Source organism: Patiria miniata, unplaced genomic scaffold (genome assembly GCF_015706575.1).
Source record: "Patiria miniata isolate m_02_andy unplaced genomic scaffold, ASM1570657v1 HiC_scaffold_6, whole genome shotgun sequence".
Taxonomy (NCBI): domain Eukaryota; kingdom Metazoa; phylum Echinodermata; class Asteroidea; order Valvatida; family Asterinidae; genus Patiria; species Patiria miniata.
In genome coordinates, this window is record NW_024037073.1 from 9,915,322 (window position 1) to 9,937,867 (window position 22,546).

Below are 22,546 nucleotides of genomic sequence, written 5' to 3' on the forward strand. Positions count from 1 at the left end.
CAGCTTTGTGGAAACAAGAAAGGATAAACTACTCACACAGTGGACCTTCAGAGATGCTCTGCTCGTGTCACACAGAAGATGATGTCTGATGGATACTTCAATAGGATAGACGGTCCATCAACGACAAGGATGGTGCATTTAATCGAGAAACACACTTGTGCTTGTGCATCATGGATAATTGTTTGTCTTTTTCACGTCCCAAACTAAAAACCTTTACAAACTGCAGGACATGACTTGCTGCACTGGTATTGTGTTTGTAATGGTTACAGCCCGATAGTACGAAGGTTCTCTAGTCCGAAGGGTCATTAGTCCAAAGGTTCGTTAGTCCGTAGGTTCAATAGTCCGAAGGTTCGATAATCCGAAGGTTCGATAGTCCGAAGGTCCCATTAGTCCGAAAATAGAATACGGTTAATTAATCCGAAGGTTCGATAGTCCGAATAGATGATAGGGTTCGATAGTCCGAATTGAGAAAAAGGTTCGATAGTCCGAATTGAGAATAAGGTTCGATTGTCTGAATGGGCAATACGGTTCGTCAGTATGACTCTTCGGACTATCGGACCTTACTGTTGATTCGGACTATCAGACCTTATTGTCGATTCGGACTATCGGACCTTACTGTCGATTCGGACCATCGGACCATCATAGAGTCTTTCGGACTATCGAACCTTATTGTCAATTCGGACTATCGAACCTTCGGACTATTGAACCTTATTTTCAAGCCCGCTGGAACAAACTTTTGCCAGGGGGTGCTGGAATTTCTAAAGGACGGACAAAATTAATGCGAACGTGGAGCGCAAAGCCCTTACGGCGTGGCATGGCCCCTAAAAGTTTTGGAATATGGATGCTCTGTGGTGCAATATGAGGCGAATTCTGGCCACTTTCATATGACTTTTTTAGCAAACGTTTTTTTGAGATTATTAAGACAATTTATTTCACTTTTTTGTTTAGAATATACTGTTGCTCTTATAACGTTTCTACTGTACTGAAAAGTCGAAAACCCTGTATTTTTATCTCCATTCTTTGTTCCATTTAATTCTGGACAAAGAATTGTATCATTATGCATGACATCGCATGTAAATATTATTGTTGCTAGGCTGCTTTCTTACATTTAGTAAATTCCGTCCTGTATGTTTTGTTTTATTTTCCGAGCCCTTACAGCGTCGGGCCACAGGGCAAGGGGCCTGCTTTAAGGCCCCTGAAAATGTTGGATTCTGGATGCACTGTGATGAAATATACTGAAGTATATACTTACACTTATAAAACCCGAAAGGGTGTTTTTTGGTTCAAGTTAAAACAAAATGGTTCCACTGGAAGCGGGTGAATTGTTCCACTGGAAGCGGGTGAATTTCTGTTCATAAAAATACTCACATAGGCCTAAACGATGTAGCTCTTGATATAGTTGCAGTGTTATTTGTTTGTTACAGGGAATGGCAAATATAAAAGACTAACAGACCAAATGCATCTTTATGTTTATGATCGGTAGGTGGCAAATTTGGGGCTAGGCAAGGATTTATCGGTCTACTGAGTTTTTATGAGAAAAAACTTGCAAAGGGTAACACATGAATAGCTTTTTTATTAAAACGAAACTACACTGGAACTAGTTTCAATGGAAGCCCGTCCCACTCCTATTAGGTTGGGATGTGTGTGAACTTTGATATTTGTTAATGTTGAGTACAGAATGCTAGCAACGTCAATGAAACTTTTAAATGAAAAGAAAAACCTTCAGGGGAAAGGTATGAACTTTGCCCCTATTGAAAGATCGAAAGAAAAAAATCGTGGCAAGCATAATCAACTTTGCCACCATTGTCATGGCCGAGGTTATTTTTTTCGGGTCAAAGCTTCCATCATGGCGGAAATATATCATAGACATGTCATGATTTTAGATACATTGAGAGAAATATCGATTCTGCACTGCCTGAAAATTTAGAAAATACCTCCTCCTGATATTTTACAGTATTACTTTGTGCTAGACGTTCTAAGCGCCGCGCTTAGCCGCGGCAAAACTAGAAACGAACAAAACGAAGGAGATATTTTTAGAGCAAGCATAATGTATAGCGCAGTGGCGCAATTTCAACGTCGTAGAAAACTGCTGGCTGGAACACATTTTTGCCCGGGAGTAGGGGGTGCTGAAGCATATTTCAGCACCCCAATCCAAAAAGTTGGGGGTGCTGCAGCACCCACAGCACCCCCCCGTTCCCGCGGGCTTGTTATTTTCGTTTCCGACTATTGAACCTTCGGAATGATTAACCTTATTCTAAATTCGGACTATCGAACCTTCGGATAAATAAACCTTCAGACTGATGAACCTTCGGATTAATGAACCTTCGGACTATCGCATCAAATGTTCGGATTAACGAACCTTATTTCATTTTCAGACTAACGAACCCCCCTTATCATGGAAATTTTGTGCATTTGAACTATCGAACCTTCGGACTAAAGAACCTTCGGACTATTGGACCTTCGGACTATCGAGCGGCCCCCGTTTGTAATACATTGTTAAAAGACGTACCATCACCATTTCCGGCCAATCTGTTAATCTATTTCAGGTTACCACGTTCCTTTCTGTCTGGCTCCTAACCCATACCTCATTACCCATTATATACAACACATATAAGAATGTTACGTCTTCCAGCTATAGTAAATGGTCAAAACAAATGGATGTGGTAAAGACCAAATTCAAGGAGCCGCACAATTTCACACAATTTATTTTCTGCGTGACAAATACCGTCATTGTAGCACTTTTGTCCATAATCAAAAATGCTTAGATTTTTCATGAAAATTTGAAAATAGTGACGTCACTGCAACAGCAAATCAGCTTATTGTTACTTAAATGTCACTGATTATATCACTCTTCAATTCCCCGACCCTCAAAATGTCAAATTAATTACTTGGAATCTCATCACAACGCTTCACGACCTTATTTTCTACAATTAATTACTGTACGAGCTCGGTAGTATATTGTGATGTCATTATTACGTCATAAAGTACCCTTCCTGTCATCTGATTTTTGGCATCCTACCCTATTTTTGATCGTAACACATTGGCAAAGCTTTGGTGAAAAAAATGGTGCTTTTAAATACCATGTAACGATCCTTAGCATTTTTGTTACTAATGTAGCTCGCTATAAGATGCCTCACTTTTCCGCTTATCTTTGGAACAAGTTTAAACATATTTATGATACTAATAATCAATTACAAAAACTCTTTTGGCATAGAATTTGAACTTTTCTCTCAAACTTAAAAACAACATCTCACAATACCACTTACTGTTTGCATGTTTAAACAAAGTGTCAATGTGACTACCCAAAATCCATGATTTTAGCCTAAAAAACATGTCTTTTGACCAAAAAAGGTTTTTTTTGACCCACAAAATCACCCTTAACTATATTCCATCCCCATGACATACCACTCAAATGAAAGAGCTTGCTGTCCCCTTTAATTTGATACCACATTTGTTGTTGTAATGCTTGTAGTTCTGAAGATTATTATCAATTTATATTTTTTTCATGTAATAATTAGATATGCCCTTCCCATCATCCAATTTTTTGCGTCCGTCTTTTTTTCGAAAAGGTATACCATGGAGATGCTTTGGTGAAAAAATTGTGCTTTTGTCCACTGTGTCACAATTTTTTCACTAAGGTACCTCACTACTAGACGCTCTGTGGTCCGATCTGAGGCAATTTTTGACCAGTGCAACCAACTTTTTGGGGGGTAAAACGATCATCAGTTTTACATTTTGGGGTTGAAATGGCGTGCAGAGGGGGATTTGGCTAGACATCATTAATATGAAGGTGATCTTCATTGCGACATCACTAGACATCTGACACTACGTGGCGCTATTCATGTGACGAATCACATTAAAATGGGAATCTCCTGACAAGATTAACCCTAACACAGGCCATTGACTTCACAAACAAAATTTGCAAACATTTAAGTGTTTTGGAGAGTGAAGCAAAGCAAGGGATATCTTGATGGTTCGTTATACCGACTGAAAAATGTCGACTGAAAAATTACCGGGGGTGGGTAAACCCTCTCCCTAGGTCCATTATGACCACACAGGAAAAATGTAAAGGAAATGAAAGCCTCCCTCTTTTTTTCCCCAGAATGCAAGATTTTGCTAACAAGGGCTTATCCTTACGAGATGACATTGACAAGTCAAAAATCGAGATTTATTGCAATAAGCTGCAAGACCAGATTGACAAAAACACAGTATTGTTTAATGCTTTTTCAGTCATTTATTTCAATTTGCACACACACCCTAGGAAAAAAACACCCTGAAATTATTCTATACTACCTGTATATATAATATTTTGTCAAAATAAATAGTCACGATTTATTTGTATACAAAATGTACAACACACTGGTGCTTAGCTCAAAACCTGAGTTTAAGGACATTTTTGTTCACTTATTCATTTCAACATGTAGGCCACACTTAGAAGAGTAAACTTGGCTCTTCAATGTAATAATATCACACACTTCGACATTCCATTGAAGTTGGACAATATGTGGATAAAAAATGTGTGACATTTTTACAAAGGCCTGTATCTCAAATGTAGCTTTGTGACTAATTAGAAATCGCTTCGTATGGTTGGGTCATATGCCAGATTTGAGGTCACTGCAGTCCGAAGCATTTTTAATAGACTTTTATTTATTTCTCAATATTTGAAGCTTCATCCTGCAAACAAAATTATCCCCAAAGGAAATTTTTCTTTTTCCAGAATTACATTAGGACACATATCTGCTGAAATTTGCTAGACCTTGAGAGTATATTTCGTCGGGTGCCTGGAAGAAGGTCGTAAGGGCAAAAAATGGGTCAAAAGGTCAAAGTCAGATTTTTCGGATAATCGATAGAGCTTGGAAATATTTTTCATTTGATAAACATACTGTTTCAAGGGGCTACGTATTCTGTAGTAATTAACAGTAAACAAAAGACGGAGGGCAGTTTTCATTATTTGTGCCCGGCAAAAGGACGTTAACGTGTAATACTAATGTAACAAAAAATGTTCGAAGCGAGCTAACTTCCCACTCAAGTGGGTACGCAAAGCCAATTTTGTTCCCGGCAAAAGGACGTAAGGATTTAACATGCTGCTTTAAAAACGTACGTTTAAGGCTTGGGAAGTTCACGGTAAAAGGACGTTAGCATGAAAATTGAAATAACTTAAGTAATTTTTTGACATAAAAATTTACAATATTATTGTAATTATTAACGAATGTCATCAGTCAAAATTTCAACCTTATGTGATTTTTAATCAAGAAATGGCAGCACAAAAACTTTCAACTCGATTATCTCCAAAAGTGCTTTTTGTGTGCCTGGCCTGCTAACGTCCTTTTCCTTGTCACACGACGATTTTATCCTTGGATGGAATGTGTTTCGTGCGTACACAGACCACGTGATCGAATCCTTCTGCGTAGTGGAATGGCCAACAAGGCGGTCGAGCCGCAGAGAAAGATGGCGGCAATGACGATCAGACTGAGGACGTAATCACCCGATATGTCGTACAAGATGCCTGGCAACAGGAGAAAAACGCAAGAGGGAAAAAGACTTGTCAACTCAGAGACGCGATAACACTACCAAACACATCTCAATTGTACATTTGCTCAATCGGTGTGATCTGTGCAGGATTTGTGCTATCACTCAACTGCGCAGAAATTTTGTCGTGCTCCTTAAACGTGGCACACTTTGATGTTTCCCCTGACTTTCCTCATATAGTGTTGCCAAACTTCTTTCTTGACGAACTTCAAATTCATTCAGTAATACATACTGGAACTTTTACCTTAATAATGCTCACTGTTGAACCTTTGCCAACAATTCCAGTGTCATCAAATTTAGCCCGACATTCAAAAACAGTGGCGTTCGGAAATTGGGCAAAAAATCAGCTGATTGTTCCATAACGTGGCGCACTTGACGAATCTCTGAAAATCTCAAGTTAACATTTAAGAATTTCTTTCAAGTTGAAAAATTCTGATAAACCATTATAATCTCCACTCACATACCCAACTTGAAATTTGTCAGAAAATTGTTTTATTATTTCTGGGCGCATTTTCAAAGGGTTCACTTTGAAATAAAATCGGAAAATCAAGCCAAAGTAAATTTCCCTGCTACCTTTGTAAGGGGTAGATAAACTCACAATATATGACAGGAATGCGAAATTTTTGCTCTAGGCAGGCGCTAGAGGCGAAAAATCAAAGTGCGCCACGTTATGAGACATCAACAATATTTCCATTTAAGAAATCTTGTGGAGGAAATGCAAGCTTTGCAAGGAATTATGGGTAGCTTACTGCTACAATCATGTATAGTGTCATCAAGGTCAGATCCAGAGCCAAATTTCTTGGGGGGGGGCGGAGGACTTAAGTATTTTTTTTTCAAAAAGGGGATTAAGAATATAGATTTGTGCGCTATTTCGGCATTTAATATTGAAACTAAAAGGTATGTGTAGCAGGCGCGGTTCTAAAGCCAATATATTTGGGGGGTTAGCAGGGTGGATCAAGAAATTGTGTTCATGTACCCGGTAGGCGTGCTGAAATGTAGACCCGTTATTTTCTCCGGACACGTGGGCTTCCGAAAATCAATTGGGGGGGGGGGGGGGGGGGGGGGGGGCTTGTGCCATATTCAATGGGGAGCGCTGATAAAATTCTACAATCAGGCACACTATATTAACTAAAAGTGTACAAATGCACCCTTCTCACAACTATTTATCTAGGGGAGACCATTCGCATGTATGTCACATTCTTACATTTTGCTAGTGTAATTTTTTTTTTTTATGGAATATTGTTTTTTTTTGGGGGGGGGGGGCTTTAGCTTTAGGCGAAAGAGATTAAAACTACGTTCGCGATGATTATAACGTGCCATTTCCATCGACTTTTCATCGACATTTCTTTGAAATTATGATTGAAATAAAATGACATTTTGTGAAAAAATCGTTACAAAATCAAATTTTGTGGAACACACTGTAAAAAAATCAGAAATTTCGTTGGGAAATCCAAAAAGTCGGATTTCCGATTAAAATCAGAAAAGTTTCATCTCTGAGTTGGACCTGATCGAGAGCCTTGGTTCAGTCGTCGGCGAAAGCTTATGTTTTTCTTTGTTTTGCGCTGGATTTCTAGTGCACGACCTCGTATGCGAATACAGATAATGTGTAGGCGGGGCCAATATGTGGAGTGTCCAATCACGCCTTGGTAAATCCTGACGTCATCAAATTATTTGCAGCTATTCGCCTTTTGCGAACGTTACAGAAACCACATTTTTTGTGCATTGGTGCTGTGTGCAGAGCCACACAACGTTTGTCATGTTTGTGTATGCATTATGTACAGTGCCACGTTGGCACCGCTATGCAAGTTTCCACGCAACTATCAACCAATAAGAAAACGACATTTATGGTCAGCTTAGGCTATTAGCATAATGAGCACCACCCCCAAAACCTCATATGGACGATCGATCCAAGGCTTTCGATCGGGTCCAACTGATTTGCATAAAATAGTGGCCGCATGAGGTCGCTGTTCGCGCTGTAATTTTTACATGCACTGCATATAGCGCGCGAGGATATGCCGCCGATTGATTACTGCGATTATAACGACGAGAGCCTTGACCAAGGCTAGCCTACAGACCTCTTTACACCTCATTGGCTCACTGCCACTTGTAAATGACACTTGCTAAGTCTCAACTGGGCTCAAAGTTTGTAATAGGATTACCCCGTAACGCCAATGAACGGACTAAATCTGGCCCACTGTGTAGGCCACATGCAACTCTGAATCGAATGAAAAGAATTATGTGTGCTCTGGGAAGAGAGGCCTGCCTTGTTTTGTTTTCAACTTGTCTACCACAGGAGGCGATGGGAACCAGTTTTGAAGTGAGCTTATTATTAATCACTACTGGCGCAGAAAGTCTCTTTACACACAGTGGCGCTCACATCGGTCCACCACAAAACTCAAATGAAAAATGAGATTCGAACAAGTGTGTGTCCTACCTGATAGAAGTCCACTAGCAAGGGTTCCAACACCCACCGGAAACATGAACAGGGTCAGGCTGCCGCTTGTTCCGTAGGTCTTGTGGAACAATTCTGTAGCGACTACCAGGGACGTACTATACACACCAGCACGCAAGAAGCCTGAAACTAATGACAGATCAAGAAACGAGAGCATGCAATTAGGGGAGAATGCAAAATTAACTCATGTGCTAACTCAAGGTTTACTTAAAGATGTTATGTGGGTATACGTGGGGGGGGGGGGGACGTCTCTTTAGTCCGAAGTCCCATTGGTCCGAAGTCCCATTGGTCCGAAGTCCCATTGGTCCGAAGTCCCATTGGTCCGAAGCCCCATTGGTCTGAAGTCCCATTGGTCCAAAGTCCCATTGGTCCGACGGTCCATTGGTCCGACATCCCATTGGTCCGAAGTCCCATTGGTCTGACGGCCCATTTCTCTATGTTCCATCGGTATAAATGTCCCATTGGTCCGAAGTCCCATTGGTCTGAAGTCCCATTGGTCTGAAGTCCCATTGGTCTGAAGTCCCATTGGTCTGAAGTCCCATTGGTCCCAAGTCCCATTGGTCCCAAGTCCCATTGGTCCGACGCCCCATAGGATTAGGGTTAGGGTTAGGGTCAGTCAACCTGAACAAGTGGAACTACACAGTACATTGTATTATGTTTCGTCGGACCAATGGGACTTCAGACCAATGGGACTTCAGACCAATGGGACGTCAGACCAATGGGACTTCGGACCAATGGGACTTCAGACGAATGGGACTTCAGACCAATGGGACGTCAGACCAATGGGACTTCGGACGAATGGGACTTCAGACGAATGGGACTTCAGACCAATGGGACGTCAGACCAATGGGACGTCGGACCAATGGGACTTCGGACCAATGGGACTTCAGACCAATGGGACTTCAGACCAATGGGACGTCAGACCAATGGGACTTCGGACCAATGGGACTTCGGACCAATGGGACTTCGGACCAATGGGACGTCAGACCAATGGGACGTCAGACCAATGGGACGTCGGACCAATGGGACTTCGGACCAATGGGACTTCGGACCAATGGGACTTCGGACCAATGGGACTTCAGACCAATGGGACTTCAGACCAATGGGACTTCAGACCAATGGGACGTCAGACCAATGGGACTTCGGACCAATGGGACTTCGGACCAATGGGACTTCGGACCAATGGGACGTCGGACCAATGGGACGTCGGACCAATGGGACTTCGGACCAATGGGACTTCGGACCAATGGGACTTCGGACTATCGAGACTAACCCTACGTGGTACCTCTGGGTTTATCCTCCAGTTACAGCTTGTTTAAAAGGGAATATACAACATTTGCTTTCGCTGTAATTTTCTGAAATGGATGGATTTGGGGGCTTAGTATTTTACAGCAAATATCGTTACACTGACATATTTGAAGAGTTGTGTTCGTAGATGCTGGAAAACCAAGACAAACAATCTTGTTCCTGTAGTCTGATTCCCTGACCCCACTTGTGATGAAACGGAGCAATTTATAGTCGTCGAGGAATTGTAATGTCAGGGAACAAGTCTAGCTGGCTTGTATCCGTTCATAGGTGTGTAATTTATATTTTTTTAAATTTATTTTCCTTTCTGCATTGGGGGAGACGTCGTCATCGTTTGGACAGACACCCATAACTAACCTCCGTCATTTGGCCTTTAACCCTAACCGCCCTGAATCCTCCAAAATCCTTTTTGCAAATTGGAGGATTTTGCAGGATTGAGGTTACATGGCAAAAGTGCGTGGCGGATTTTGGAGTACGCACTGTGTCAAGGTCTTAGGCCGGACCTTGTGTTGTTTATGCTCAGCCATGCATAAATTTAGCCCTTGATTATACTTGAAATCCTCCGCACAGCTCCAGGATGTCACTGCCTCTGCCTCAGCCTATTGACAGTCATAGCCGGAGGATTTTGCAGGATTCAGGCTTTATGCTATTTTGAGTCCAATTGGAGGATTCTGCAGGATTGAGGCTACATCCTAGCAAAAAGGCCTAGGGAGTTAGGGTTTTAAAGAAGAATTTGTTAAGTTTGCAATGTCAGGCCGCATCAATTTTCTAGATTTGTATATTTTCAGGTCAATCCAGTCAGACAGCAGTTTGCGTGACTACAATTTTAGGCTTGCCTTGTCTTGTTACTCACCTACAGCAAGGACTGCTATTGCTGTATATGTCTTAGCGATAGAGAGTAAGCCGAGTGTTACGGTGCATAAGAGGGTTGATCCGGCGAGCACATACAGATAGGAGAAGGGCAGCCAGTCGCCCACCACAGATATCAGGACTTTGCCACCGAGTTCCCCGCTAGCAAAAATCACAATGGACGAGGCTATCTGGTTGTCATCGAAATGGAGACCGTCCAAGAAACTAGCCTGCGCACAAATAATATCACACAATCAAAACAGACATTAATAAATCGGTTACTCACGTTACGAAAATGTAAGGTGAGTAACCGATTTTTGGCGTCTTGTTTATCATACATAACACATTTTTCTGGATGTCATCTTTGGTGCTTAGGTAGGCCTAGGTCTACTCTATCTACCATGGGGATAACAGTTATTAAACCTTTTGAGTAAGGTAATTACAGTCCAAGGAAACTCAAAAGTACATCAAAAATGTAACGTGGGTAACCGTGTAATTGCCCATTTGCTTAAACAGGAAAATAATTACTTTTTACCTTTTAGCTTTTGCTACACTATAAGCGTTTACTTTGTTTCTTATGAATATAAAAGGGGTAAATGCTTCAGATTTCAAATATTTACTTGTCATATTTCAAGGCTGGGTTGGGGCTACCTGGAAAATATAAATGCACATAATTTTGTGCAAAAATTACTGCATTTATTAAAGTTAATCGCGAAAAATTAATATTAACAAAGTTCATAATAAGTACAAATAATACCATACGGTAGTTCGTATGAATAAAAACTGGCATTTGCATTACTACCAATTTTTTTAGCATTTACTCCCATCTGTATGAATAAAAATTCAGCAAAGGCTTTTACTGAAAACCATTTGCTCTTGAGAAAAATGGCCTGCACAATGTAAAGGTTTACACGTTTAGGCCTATAAGTTTGCAGAAAATAAAATTATCGTAACCGAAACGGAAAGCGGCAAGTGTATGCGCAGCGCTTACATACTCGGTGCGCATTTCTAGCTTCGCGCGCATTGAGCTAGGTCACGTTCTGGAGGACATATTTAGCTATAATGAATGAGAAAAGTGGAGATGTTGCATAGCACTATGGAGCATAATTATGACATACTGAGTTAAAATTATAAAAGTGCTCACCGGAAAATAACTCCCAAAGCTTTCGGTGCGTACACCTTCTTCAGGGGATTAAGCCATAGCCCCCTGAAGAAGGTCTACACACCGAAAGCTTGAAAGTTATTTTCCGTTGAGCACTGTTATAATTTGAACTTTATGTCCTACTTAAGGCTATAAAGTTAGGCTAATTTTTTGCCAACCACAAGAGAACACAAAAATGGTGCACATTTATCGCACAGTGAATGGGGCATATGCACGCGCTGCCGATTTAGTCATTTTATTCTATATCTATGGACGTAATACAGACTGCAACCGCGCCGCCGCACTCGCGTTGCATTCCAGGATGAGCTACATGTACACTGTATATAGAATCTATTTTTTTAAAATGTACTCGATTTGTACTCCCGAGTACTGGGGTCAAGTACCGAGTCCAAACCAACAAGTCCGTGCCAAAATTCGAGTAGTGATATCGAGTACGGGCCGAGTACTTGTGTGTACTCGAGTTGTACTCGAGTACGAGTACTCCAACACTGCTACTAGCTCATTATTACTTTTTGTGAACTTTGTACACAAACTTTATATTATAATGTACATCACTGCACATCGGCTAAACAAGCATGAAGTCATACATCATTTCATTTAAAACGTGTTTAGCAGCCCAATTGGGCGCATTCCAGGATGTATTGTCCCTTAACTTGTGATTACTCTGCTGTAAAAAGACATTTGCAGATAAAAAAGACATTCATTCGAAGAACTGCGACCAATTGTTTACAGAGTTATTTGGCATAACAAGAATGAAAAGTTCACTTACAAAATTGATATTGAAGAATGTCACGCCCAGAAAGGCCAGAAGGTTCCCAATGCTCCAAAGCCATTGCTCTGGGTCCTTCATCATGGCCAGATATCCATAGCTGATCGCAGTGTCCACGTACACGGGTTCCTCCCGTGGGGCAGAGGTGTCGTCAGCTTCTGTCGCCTCGGTTTTATCAACCTCACCCTGGTCTTTGTCGTCATCGTGAAGGTCCAGAGGGTCAGGGTCTGTTGACTCTGTTCCCTGTACTTCACTGTACCCACTCTCTTCCATACCACCTGCGCGTATCTGCTGCATCGCCACTTCGGTGTCGGCGCTGTTTTTGTGGTCTTGAGAGGTGTCTTTAAAGGGAAAATACAACATTTGCAAACATCAAAAAATAAAACTACCAAATCATTTTGAAATACCTTGCTGGACTGTTAGTGAATGACAGTGTAAAGCATCCTGTAAAATCATGGCACCTGGTATACTGTCATTTTCAAGAAAAGTGGTATTTTTGTATCAATTTCCAACGCTGATCGGCCGATCAGCGTTGGAAAAAACTGGCTTTTTTCAAATACTGGCCCCAATTGACCATCGCACTTGTTTGCAATCGATTACAAACCTATGAACGGGTACGAGCCAGCTAGACTGGTTCCCTGACCTTACAATTCCCCAATGTATGTAAACTGCTCTGTTTCTTCTTATATGGAGTCAGGGAACCAGACTACAGGAAAATGATTGTTTTTCTTGGTTTTTATAGCATTTTCGAACCCAAAACCTCAAAAAAGTCAGTGTAACTATATTTGCTATATATTTCCAACCCTCCAATTCCATCCATTTCTGAAAATTACAGCAAAAGCAAATGATGTATATTCCCTTTAAAGGAAGAGGACAACGTTCGCCCAAAAAATGTTTTTTGTCAAACTGTTACGACAAAGCTCACTTGGTTGGAAGTACCGGTAAACGGCATCATCATGTGAAATCATAGATTTGGCACATGTTGTCATTTTAGGAAAAGTAAAATTTTGTATCATTTTCCAATAGTTTTGGCCAAGCAAATGTTGGAAAAAACAGCTTACTAGATCTGTTTAGGGGGCAAGACAGCTATTAACCTTGTGCGTTTGTGCAGATACAGGTACAGGTAGGAATTTTTTTCCCAAGACAAAAACGACGCACTCAGGCATGGCCTGTAACCGTTGAATCTCACCCGAGACAAGTTGCAGCAACTGTAATTTTGATGTTGCAAAACCCCACCATTTTTGTTTGTCTTTTTCTGGCACCTATATTCACACAAAATGTTCAACTGGTCAGTGCAGTGATATCTGCCATAAATTACTAGTCTTGAAATCATTCGATTCACATTATGGGACTCTGTGCACAAGTACCCCCTCAACGATTAAAAAGGGAGAGTTGGGGGAGACCACTGACGCTCACGCCAAGACAGGTTTGCTGTGCACATTCAGAACGAATGTAGTCACGTGTATTTCGCGTTGTTTGCAGTTGAGCCAGTATGTTCACCCATGTGTGTACATTTTTACTGGAGCTCTCGAAAGAGGTAAAAAAGCGCCCTCTTGTGTTCAAATGTTGTCCATTACCTTTAACGACGCTGTCGTTCTGACCCTCAGCCTCAGCAGTGGGCGGTTCAGCGAAGAGCAATCCAGTCAGTGTGCCAACCGCGAGTATCCCACCGCTAAATAGCCTCAGCGCCCCGCGCCAGCCATAACGGGTGATGGCAGCTGTCAGCAAAGGGCTGAAGCTAAGCATGCCTTTAACAACAAATAAATAAAAAATAATTTCTTATGTAAAGAAACACTCACTCATCTCATGGCAATTTTTTTCTACTTGGTTAACTATGGTCCTTGATCAAACTTGCTCCCAGATTTACCCAAAGCAAATGGCGCCCTCCTATTGTGTCCGTCCCATCAGAAAGAAGAATGCACATCCACCGGATGTGATTGACCATTCCGAGCACGCTATCATTGTACACTCACAGAGGCCCTTGGTTAATCCTTCGCACGTGACAGGTCACTCTTACATTATGATCCTAAAAATAGCATATTATCGTACTCTCGCATGCGCAATACCACCAATGAGTCCATATTTCATGGTATACAAATATTGAATGCTTCGAGTGGTGTAGTAAAACTAGCCTCCCGAGGTGATCCATGGACCATTCTATTTTCCCGAGGCGAAGCCGAGGGAAAATAGAATGGTCCATGGATCATCGAGGGAGGCTAGTTTTACTTCACCACGAGATAAAGCATTCAATATTTGTTTTATAACACTTCACCCACAGATTTTGCTTGATTTTAATATTTTAAATTATTTAAATCTGAACACAGTTGAAATAAACTTCAATTTCAATACAAAATTGGTGGAAAATGTATTTCTCTCTTAAAAACTACCCCTTCACGAAATGTTTGAACCCAAATCTGCGGCGCGCTCTCTTTGGAATAATACGCGCTACGCACATCGCGCACACCAGCATGCATTTGCACACAAATACCGCGCCGTGGAAATAGTACTTTGGTTGCTAATGGTATAGTACTTTGGTTGCTATGCGCATAGTACTTTTGGCCGTGCACAGAAAGATAGCAAAATTAGAAAGTAACATGTGACTCGCTCTCGGCCAATCAAGACACAGAATCTGTGGGTGAGGTGTTATAAAGTCGGATATTCACGCTACACCGTCACACAATATCTCGCACAATGCTTTCGCCACTGAAGGAGGCCTCCGTGAATAGCCTGTTCTGATTGGTCCATAAGTACGTCATTTGCATTTACCACACGTCGATCCTGTGAAACCAATGGCGGCAGCCCGGGAATAGTTTCCCGTAACAAACCAGTCCAGCGTCATTCCTATCGATGCGCTGACGACGAGGTTACCGCCCACTCCCGTCAGGACTCCATATGTCACAAAGGCGTAGCCCAGGGCAGGCACCAACGACGTCAAGAACAGTCCTGCGCAATAGACGGTCATCCCAACCAGGGCGACCGCTCGTCGGCTCAGCTTTGGGTGGAGCAGATTGCTGACTGGGCTGAGGAGACACAGCAAAGCAATGGACAGAGATCCCAACCATCCTGGGGACAAAAAATATACAAAGAACCGAATTTTGCAAATGTAGTGGCTATTTTCACGGCTTCCGCAACGTGATTTTCAACTGCTATCGTTACAGTATTGCAAAATCACCGTTATGAATCTATATCACATTAAACCCTAACCGAACTCAACCCATCAAAGTTCAACAGCAGGTTTTGTTTAAATCTGTTGGGATAGGTAGAGTACCCCTAAACTGATGGTCTTTTGCATTGGGTTTGGCATACCTCCAGAAACTAAGTCCAACAGTGCGTGTGAACAATTTCCCATGTGGGTGTTGGAATTTGCCAGAATGGGTATGGTTCCTAGTAAATTAGGCTGGGGAGTTAGGGTTAATAAAAACCGTACCTTGGAGAGTTGATAGCTTCCGTTTGGTCAAGACTCGATCACGTGGGGTGTATTAACATGTGATATAAAGACCGGCTTCAAGACTAAATAGCCCCCTACGGTAGCTTGTAACAATACAGCCAACAACTACATACATAGTTACGCGGGCGTAAGAGTCTACACAGCATGTTCGTACTGAGGATGTTAAATGCGGATATATTTTGACGAAATTCATCATCTGTAAACATGTCGCTCATTACGTTTTCGTAAACATCAGGCGTTATACAGGAGACTTGGCTCATCCGTGGATAACTGGTGATACTCGGACTAATTTATGGCATCACCCACATACAATTGGGATATTTTGACCCACAATCATTTTTTTTCTCGGTTACCTGTCAGTGTTGAACCGGATTGGAATTCGTCTTGCAGACTCACAAACAGAATGCTGTAGTTGAAGAGAAGCCCCGGGCACAGGAAGAAATTAACAAAGAACAGGAACGGGACGACATAACGCCACCATCTGCAGCGGGCTTGGGGAAGGCAGCCCATTGGAGCTGACGGGTGTTCACCACTCACAGATGCCCACGAGTCTGTTCTGTTGTTCGGATAAAAAGTATGAAAGTTGATGGTAACTTCACATTTTCTAACATGGCTTTCAAACGTTGGGACCGTATGGGGGGGGGGGGGGGGCGGGGAAGGTGAAGTCACAGTGCTAACTTTAAAAAACTTGAGGAAAACAATTCCAAATGTCCGACCGATGGCAGGAAAAATCTACTTTTTCTGTAGATGATTTGTTGGATTGGAGAAAGTTTTGTTTGGAAAGACGGAAGGATTTTTACAGGGACACAAATATACATTGCTGTGTGGCTCATGATATGGGTAGGGGGTGTGGGGGGGGGGGGGAGGGGTGGGTTGGGGGGGGGGGGGAGAGATGCCCCCCTTCCTCCCGGTTTTGCTGCGTAATAAGGAGGCCACACTCAGTCAGACCTGGAAATTGGAACTAAATTTAGCAATATTTAGCAGGCCTCACATTTCCTAAATTAGCATGATTATAGTAAATACAGATCCTTATAATGTCATTTAATTGGTGGAACTCACTTCACGTGACATTGGTTATTGCTCCCATTCACGCCGGGTCTCAAAAATTCCCAATTGCCCATGGTGAATGGGATTTACTATTGAACAGTTAGGATCATTCTTGTTCCATGGTGAAGTAAATGCATGCTGGTGTGCGCGTTGAGCTTGGCCCGTATTGTTCCCAAGAGCAAGTAGCTACAGAGTTGGGTTCAAACAGTTCATGAAAGGGTGGTTTGGAAGAGAGAAATACTTTTCCCACAAATTTTGTATTGAAATAGAAGTTCATTTTAACTGTAAATCAAATGACAAGGATCTGTCAGTTACACAAAACAAATATTGAGTGGCTTTAAATTGTGAAATGGGAAGAATCTTATCGCTCGGTTAAATCTAGACTTTTCCAGTTCACTTGGCTTCGCCTCGTAAAATAGAGAAGTCCAGATTTTACCTTGCGATAATATTCCTCCCATTCCACTCTGAGCCACTCAATATTACTATTGCAGTAGGATTTCAGGAAAAACAACTCTTTGTAATACTTAAAGGGAATATAGGCGCCTACAAACATTTGCAAACATCAAAAAACAAAACTACCAAATTATCCTGAAATATACTGGACTGTTAGTGTAATAGTGAATGACAGTCTAAAACATCCTTTAAAATCATGGCACCTGCACCCGATTTCACGAAGCGCTGCGACGCGTCGCAACTCGAGTTACGACGTGTAACACGTCGCAACTCGCGACGTGTCGTATCTTCCATTTCACGAAAGTTGCGATGTGTTGAACGCGTCGTAAGTTCCTTGACAACGGCTTAAAACACGTCGCAAGTTAAGACGTGTCTAGTGTATCGCAAAATAAGAAGAGTAATTTCTAAGCCAGTTTTATGCCATAAAAATTACATTAACGAGATTATAATTTCAAGGCGATGTGTGTAAAGTTGTAAATGGAAAATTCATTGAATAATTATAAATTAGACCGGAATATTAGAGTTGAAATTTCAAAGTAGCTACACAGTCCACTGAGAGCTTGTTTTCCTTCAAAATTGCATCGCACGACCGCCATTTTGTTTGACCTTTTAACAAATTTCGATGCATCGTAAGTTACGAAGAGTTTGATGAAATCGGGTGCTGGTGTGCTGACATTTTCAAGAAAATAAGGTATTTTTGCAGCCTCGACTCCGTGGGCGCATGCGCGTTCCTTCACTAACCCCTTGGCGGCCAGCTGCGAGGACCACGGAAACGATGCTGACCGGCTATTCAGAGCGCACTGCGCGCGTATTTTGAAGACTGCACGCCCTATATCTGCTCGCACCTCATCTCCTGCACGTCACATCACGTACAATTTTTTTTTTCAAATCTACACGATGCCTGTACGATATGGATTATGGAAGCGTTGTTTTTGCCCCCCAAAACCTGTATCTTGCGTTGTAAAGGTACCGGTACGACAGAATTACGTACAGTACAGTTAGTATAAATCCTTGCTAAATAACGCAACGTCGAAATATCATGTTTGAAAGGATTGATTCTTCAAAAAAAAAACATTTTAAACACTACGTTAGGCCAAAAAAAAAATAAGTCGGTCTCTGGTCAGCGCGCCCGTCGATTTTAATCATGCGCGTCGATCTTTTTTTTTTCCAAAATGTTCCGCGGTAGCTCCAACAGCGCCCTCTATTTCCGCCTCTCCTCAATTTTTTTTTACCAACGAGCACCAAGCAATGGGAAATTGCACCAAGGCAAATGATCGAAAGCACCAAGGCAAATTACGGAGGACACCAATGTACATGAGGACACCAGAAAAGCAAAATAGTACCCCACCTTGTCTGTACAATCCAAGCTTGAAGAAAAAAAAAAAGAAGCCCCGTCAATTCCGGAATTTTGGTCTGACCAGAGACCGAATATTTTTTTTTTTGGCCTTAGATAGATACATCGACTGCAGTCCAATTAAATGTGCCACTGTTTGGCACATCTAAAGTACACAATTTCAGGGGTTAAGATCACCCAAGATCATACCCGTGGAAACGAGTATGGAAGACGAAAAGTGGCCATCTGCTTTTCTGCAAGCAGAATTTGAATTTTCTACTTTCCTGATTTAGCACATTTTACTTTCCCTCCTTTTTCAGGCGGACGAAAAGTGGCCATCTGCTTTTCTGCTATCAGAAAAGTAGAAAAGCAGATTGAACATTTTGTGAGAATGCATTTTTCCACTTTTCTGCCACCTGAAAAGTAGATTTTACTTAGGTGGCCGAAAAGCGGCCATCTGCTTTTCTCCTTTCAGAAGAGCAGAAAAGTGGATTGAACCTTTTGACAACTGTGCAATTCCACTTTTCTGCTTTTTGGATAACGGAAAAGCAGATTTTACTTAGGCGGCCGAAAAGTGGCCATCTGCTTTTCTGCTACAAACTGACATGACTGAGCAAATAATGAGAGCTGGATAGGGTTTAATCAAAATTTCGGGAACAGGTCCCCTGATTGTTTTAAAGCATAGTATCACCGACCCTCTTCACAGAATGGCCAGTCTTAAGTTTCACTAGATCAAAGGCCCATTGGTAGCAGAAAAGCCTCTTTTCATCCTCCATAAACGAGGTTGGTATTTTTTTTTATCAATTCCCAACGCTGGTCGGCCAACCAGCATTGGAAAAGAACTGGCTTTTTTTCCAAATACTGCTATAAATTTATATTTAGTTAGTCTGCATCTTCTTTGCAATCAAAAGTACACAAAGTGAATAGATACAGGCCATATACACTGATTCCCTGACCTTACAATTCCCGACATCTATTTGCTCATTGGGTGAAGTTAGCTTGAGTAACTCCAGCTGACATGCTCCATATTCATTCAAATGTGAATGAATATGGAGCATGTCAGCTGGAGTTACTCAAGCTAGGTGAAGTGGGGTTAGCATGGTCATGATGGTCAGGGAACCAGATAACCCCATAAATGTGGCCAATTTACTGGACTACCTCTGTAAATAAAGGCCACACTTCCACCATGTACAAAAACATGTGTCGAACTTTGTAAAATTTTGATTTTCACATTTAGGCTTAGTTTGTAGTTTATTTTTGCTTTAGAAGCATACTCACCCTCTTTATAGGCTAATCAGAAAGTGCTGCCTTTTTCAGATGTCTAATTTTCGTAAAAAAATTCATGTTGAAATTTTGATACGCAAACGTGTGCAAACGAATCTGGAAATTTCACGAAAAATAGACATCTGAAAAAGGCAGCACTTTCTGATTAGCCTATAAAGAGGGTGAGTATGAAACTGCAAACTAAGCCTAAATTTGAAAATCAAAATTTGACACAGTTCGACATGTTTTTGTACATGGTGGAAGTGTGGCCTTTATTTACGGAGGTAGTCCAGTAAATTGGCCACATTTATGGGGCTAGGAACCAGACTGCAAGAACATGATTGTTTTTCTTGGTTTTCATTACGAACCCAAAACGTCAAACAAGTCAGTGTAACATTTAATATTAATATTTGCCATAAAACCCCAAAATCCATCCATTTGTAACCAGGTCGGGTTTCAGTACTTACTTTCACCCGACAGGTTCCTTACTCCAGCATTCATATCAATTATCATAACTTCTTAACTTCGTGTTTGTGTCGATTCAGTCACAAATGTGAGCAGCCATTACGATCATGCTTTTTGCCTAACGCCCTCTCGCGGCCAACTAAACTTTTTTTACAGCGCGCGCCGCCTAGAATTTTGCTCAAAAATGCAATGGGCGTAGCGAGCAGGCGAGGTTTGCATTCCACCGCGCTTTGTTTAAGAGAAATAGCTGGCATTCCGGGCGTTTCGGTTAGTTTTCTTGTAAGGCCTGCTGCGAAATAACTTTGATTTCGATCCAACACCTTGTTGCGTTCAGACCATCATTTTGCGAGCTCTTACACTCTCCACTTACATCTACAAATTTTGAGAGAGGCTCCCTATAGCAGTAAAATATTTTCATCTATTTTCACTGCTGAACTTCGATTTTGACATCGGACACGGAGAAGGCATGAACGTAGACCATCCCAAGTGGTGAGTAAATCCCTTGTCTGATATTTCACTTTTTATGCCTAAAACCTTTTTTATGCCTGAATCTTTTTATGCCATCATTTATGAAACATTCTGGTCTTTTGTATGCTTTGTTAATTGCCATTTAAATAATTCTTCTGTTTGGGCAACAATCATTTTATGCCACAGTTTGTTCCTTTACTGATGCATGTATAAAAAAGTGTTTTGATTTACAAATAAGGAAACCAGTTTTTCCCAAACTTCTTTGAATTAAATATCGTTAATAATGTATTTTGATATGGAAGTTATTCCCATAATTCATTAATCATTTATTGTTTTTATGCATTTCAGATACCATCCTTGGAGCGACTTCATTAGCCTATTTTCCCTTTTTGACTGTCGTTTTTATAGACCCAACAAAGTTTCGTTTGATATACCCAAAGTTCATATATATATACTGTAATTCTTTTGTAAATACCTAATAATTTGTATATTGTCTCATATTTGTGCTGTAAATAAAACATTTGATATTATTGAGACGTAGACAAACAGAAACTTCGCTCCACCCAAATTATTTTTAGTGGAACCACTCGGTTGTAAGGAGGGTGCCACATTTTAAACTAATAAATCCCACTCTCCCCGGTTACACATTTCTGAAAATTCCGACCATGAAAGCAATTTAGCAAAGGCCCCGAGTGAAGTGTCAGTATTTTAATTGTTTATTGTTGGCTTCAAATTGGCTCACAACATTGAGATCGCTAAATTTCCTCGATCCTCAGCTTTGAACCAGAGCTGAAACTTGTGCTTACCTCCGCTTTAGACAGTTCTCACAAAATAAAGCAGTCAGCTCAGCTCAGTCCAAATGGCAAATGCACGTACAGACGTACCGGTTGCGCTGCCCAACTGAACTAAAGGCTGAACAATTAAGTGTCAAGCAAGGTCGGCGTCGGTCCATGCAGTCTGCAGCCACACTAGCCTTTCGCCGGGTCAAGGCCATTGTGGCTTAAAGGGAATATACAACATTTGCAAACATCGAAAAATAAAACTACCAAGTTTTTACGAATCACCTTACTACTAGGATGTTGGTAAATGACAAGTCTAAAGCATCCTGTAAAATTGTGGCACCTGGTGTGAAGTCATTTTCAAGAAAATGGTATTTTTGTATACATTTCTTATGGTGGTCGGCCGACCTCCGTTGGAAAAACCTAACTATTTTTCAACAACTGCTCCACCTTAAACTTTTTTTTCAGTCAAAATTTCGTTTGCTATTGGTTACATCATACATGTTCATGAACGGGGATATCCGGGTGCAGGCCAGCTAGACTGGTTCCCTTATATACCTTACAATTTTCAGGCATCTATGAATTGATCCATTTTATCTTTACTGGAGTCAAGGAACCAGACTACTTGAACATTTTTGTTTTTCTCAGGCATGCGGCTGGGAAGTCACAAAAAAAGAGAGGAAATTCACATCTTTCCAAGACTTTGTACAGCGTTTTTCTATTTTCAATGGCAAACTTGAGAATTAAAAAAAGAGGAAATCAGCTGATCCGAGGAAAAGTTGCATGCCTGTTTTTTGGGTTTTTCCAGCATTTTCGAACACAAAACTTCAAACGTGTCAGTTTAACAATATTTGATCTGTTAAACTAACCCCTCAAATTGTTCATTTCTGAAAATAACAGCAAAAGCCAATGATGTACATTCCCTTTAACTTGCCGGAATTAGACAAAGCCGCGAATATTCTTAATATTTTTGTTTCTAATCCTGCGTTTTTATTGACACACGCTGTAGTATATATCTTGAAATAGTTATAAGGGGATAATATTAAGTGTGATTAAGCAGTTTCCATGCATACAATATTCAGCCATTATGGTTGCGAGGGTGAAGCTTGGCTGGTTAAAGCCTATCCGATTACGTACTTTGACGCTGTAACAGAGCAGTGAAATTCGTGAACCCCCAAAACATGTCCTTTTGAACGTTGTGTTTCTCAGAAAATATGTTCAGTA

The 22,546-nt window shown here is 41.2% G+C and overlaps 1 protein-coding gene across 3 annotated transcripts in view; it reads right to left on the bottom strand.

Moving 5' to 3' along the window:
* The window catches only part of LOC119743088 (monocarboxylate transporter 9-like), a 26,197-nt gene extending 4,775 nt beyond the window's left edge, over positions 1-21,422 (bottom strand). Inside the window, exons 1-8 of one of the 3 annotated variants that reach the window (XM_038219437.1) lie at positions 21,350-21,422; positions 15,868-16,070; positions 14,833-15,129; positions 13,644-13,814; positions 12,067-12,407; positions 10,140-10,365; positions 7,964-8,110; positions 4,210-5,506 (exon numbers count right to left, since the gene is read on the bottom strand). In XM_038219437.1, the coding sequence (XP_038075365.1) occupies positions 5,349-5,506; positions 7,964-8,110; positions 10,140-10,365; positions 12,067-12,407; positions 13,644-13,814; positions 14,833-15,129; positions 15,868-16,024 (1,497 nt within the window). In that variant the 5' untranslated portion in view covers positions 16,025-16,070; positions 21,350-21,422 and the 3' untranslated portion in view covers positions 4,210-5,348. Of the gene's footprint in view, positions 1-4,209; positions 5,507-7,963; positions 8,111-10,139; positions 10,366-12,066; positions 12,408-13,643; positions 13,815-14,832; positions 15,130-15,867; positions 16,071-20,077; positions 20,202-21,349 lie in introns of those variants that run through there. The other 2 variants (XM_038219436.1, XM_038219438.1) reach the window with 2 other exon arrangements.
* Between the last annotated feature and the right edge of the window lie 1,124 nt (positions 21,423-22,546).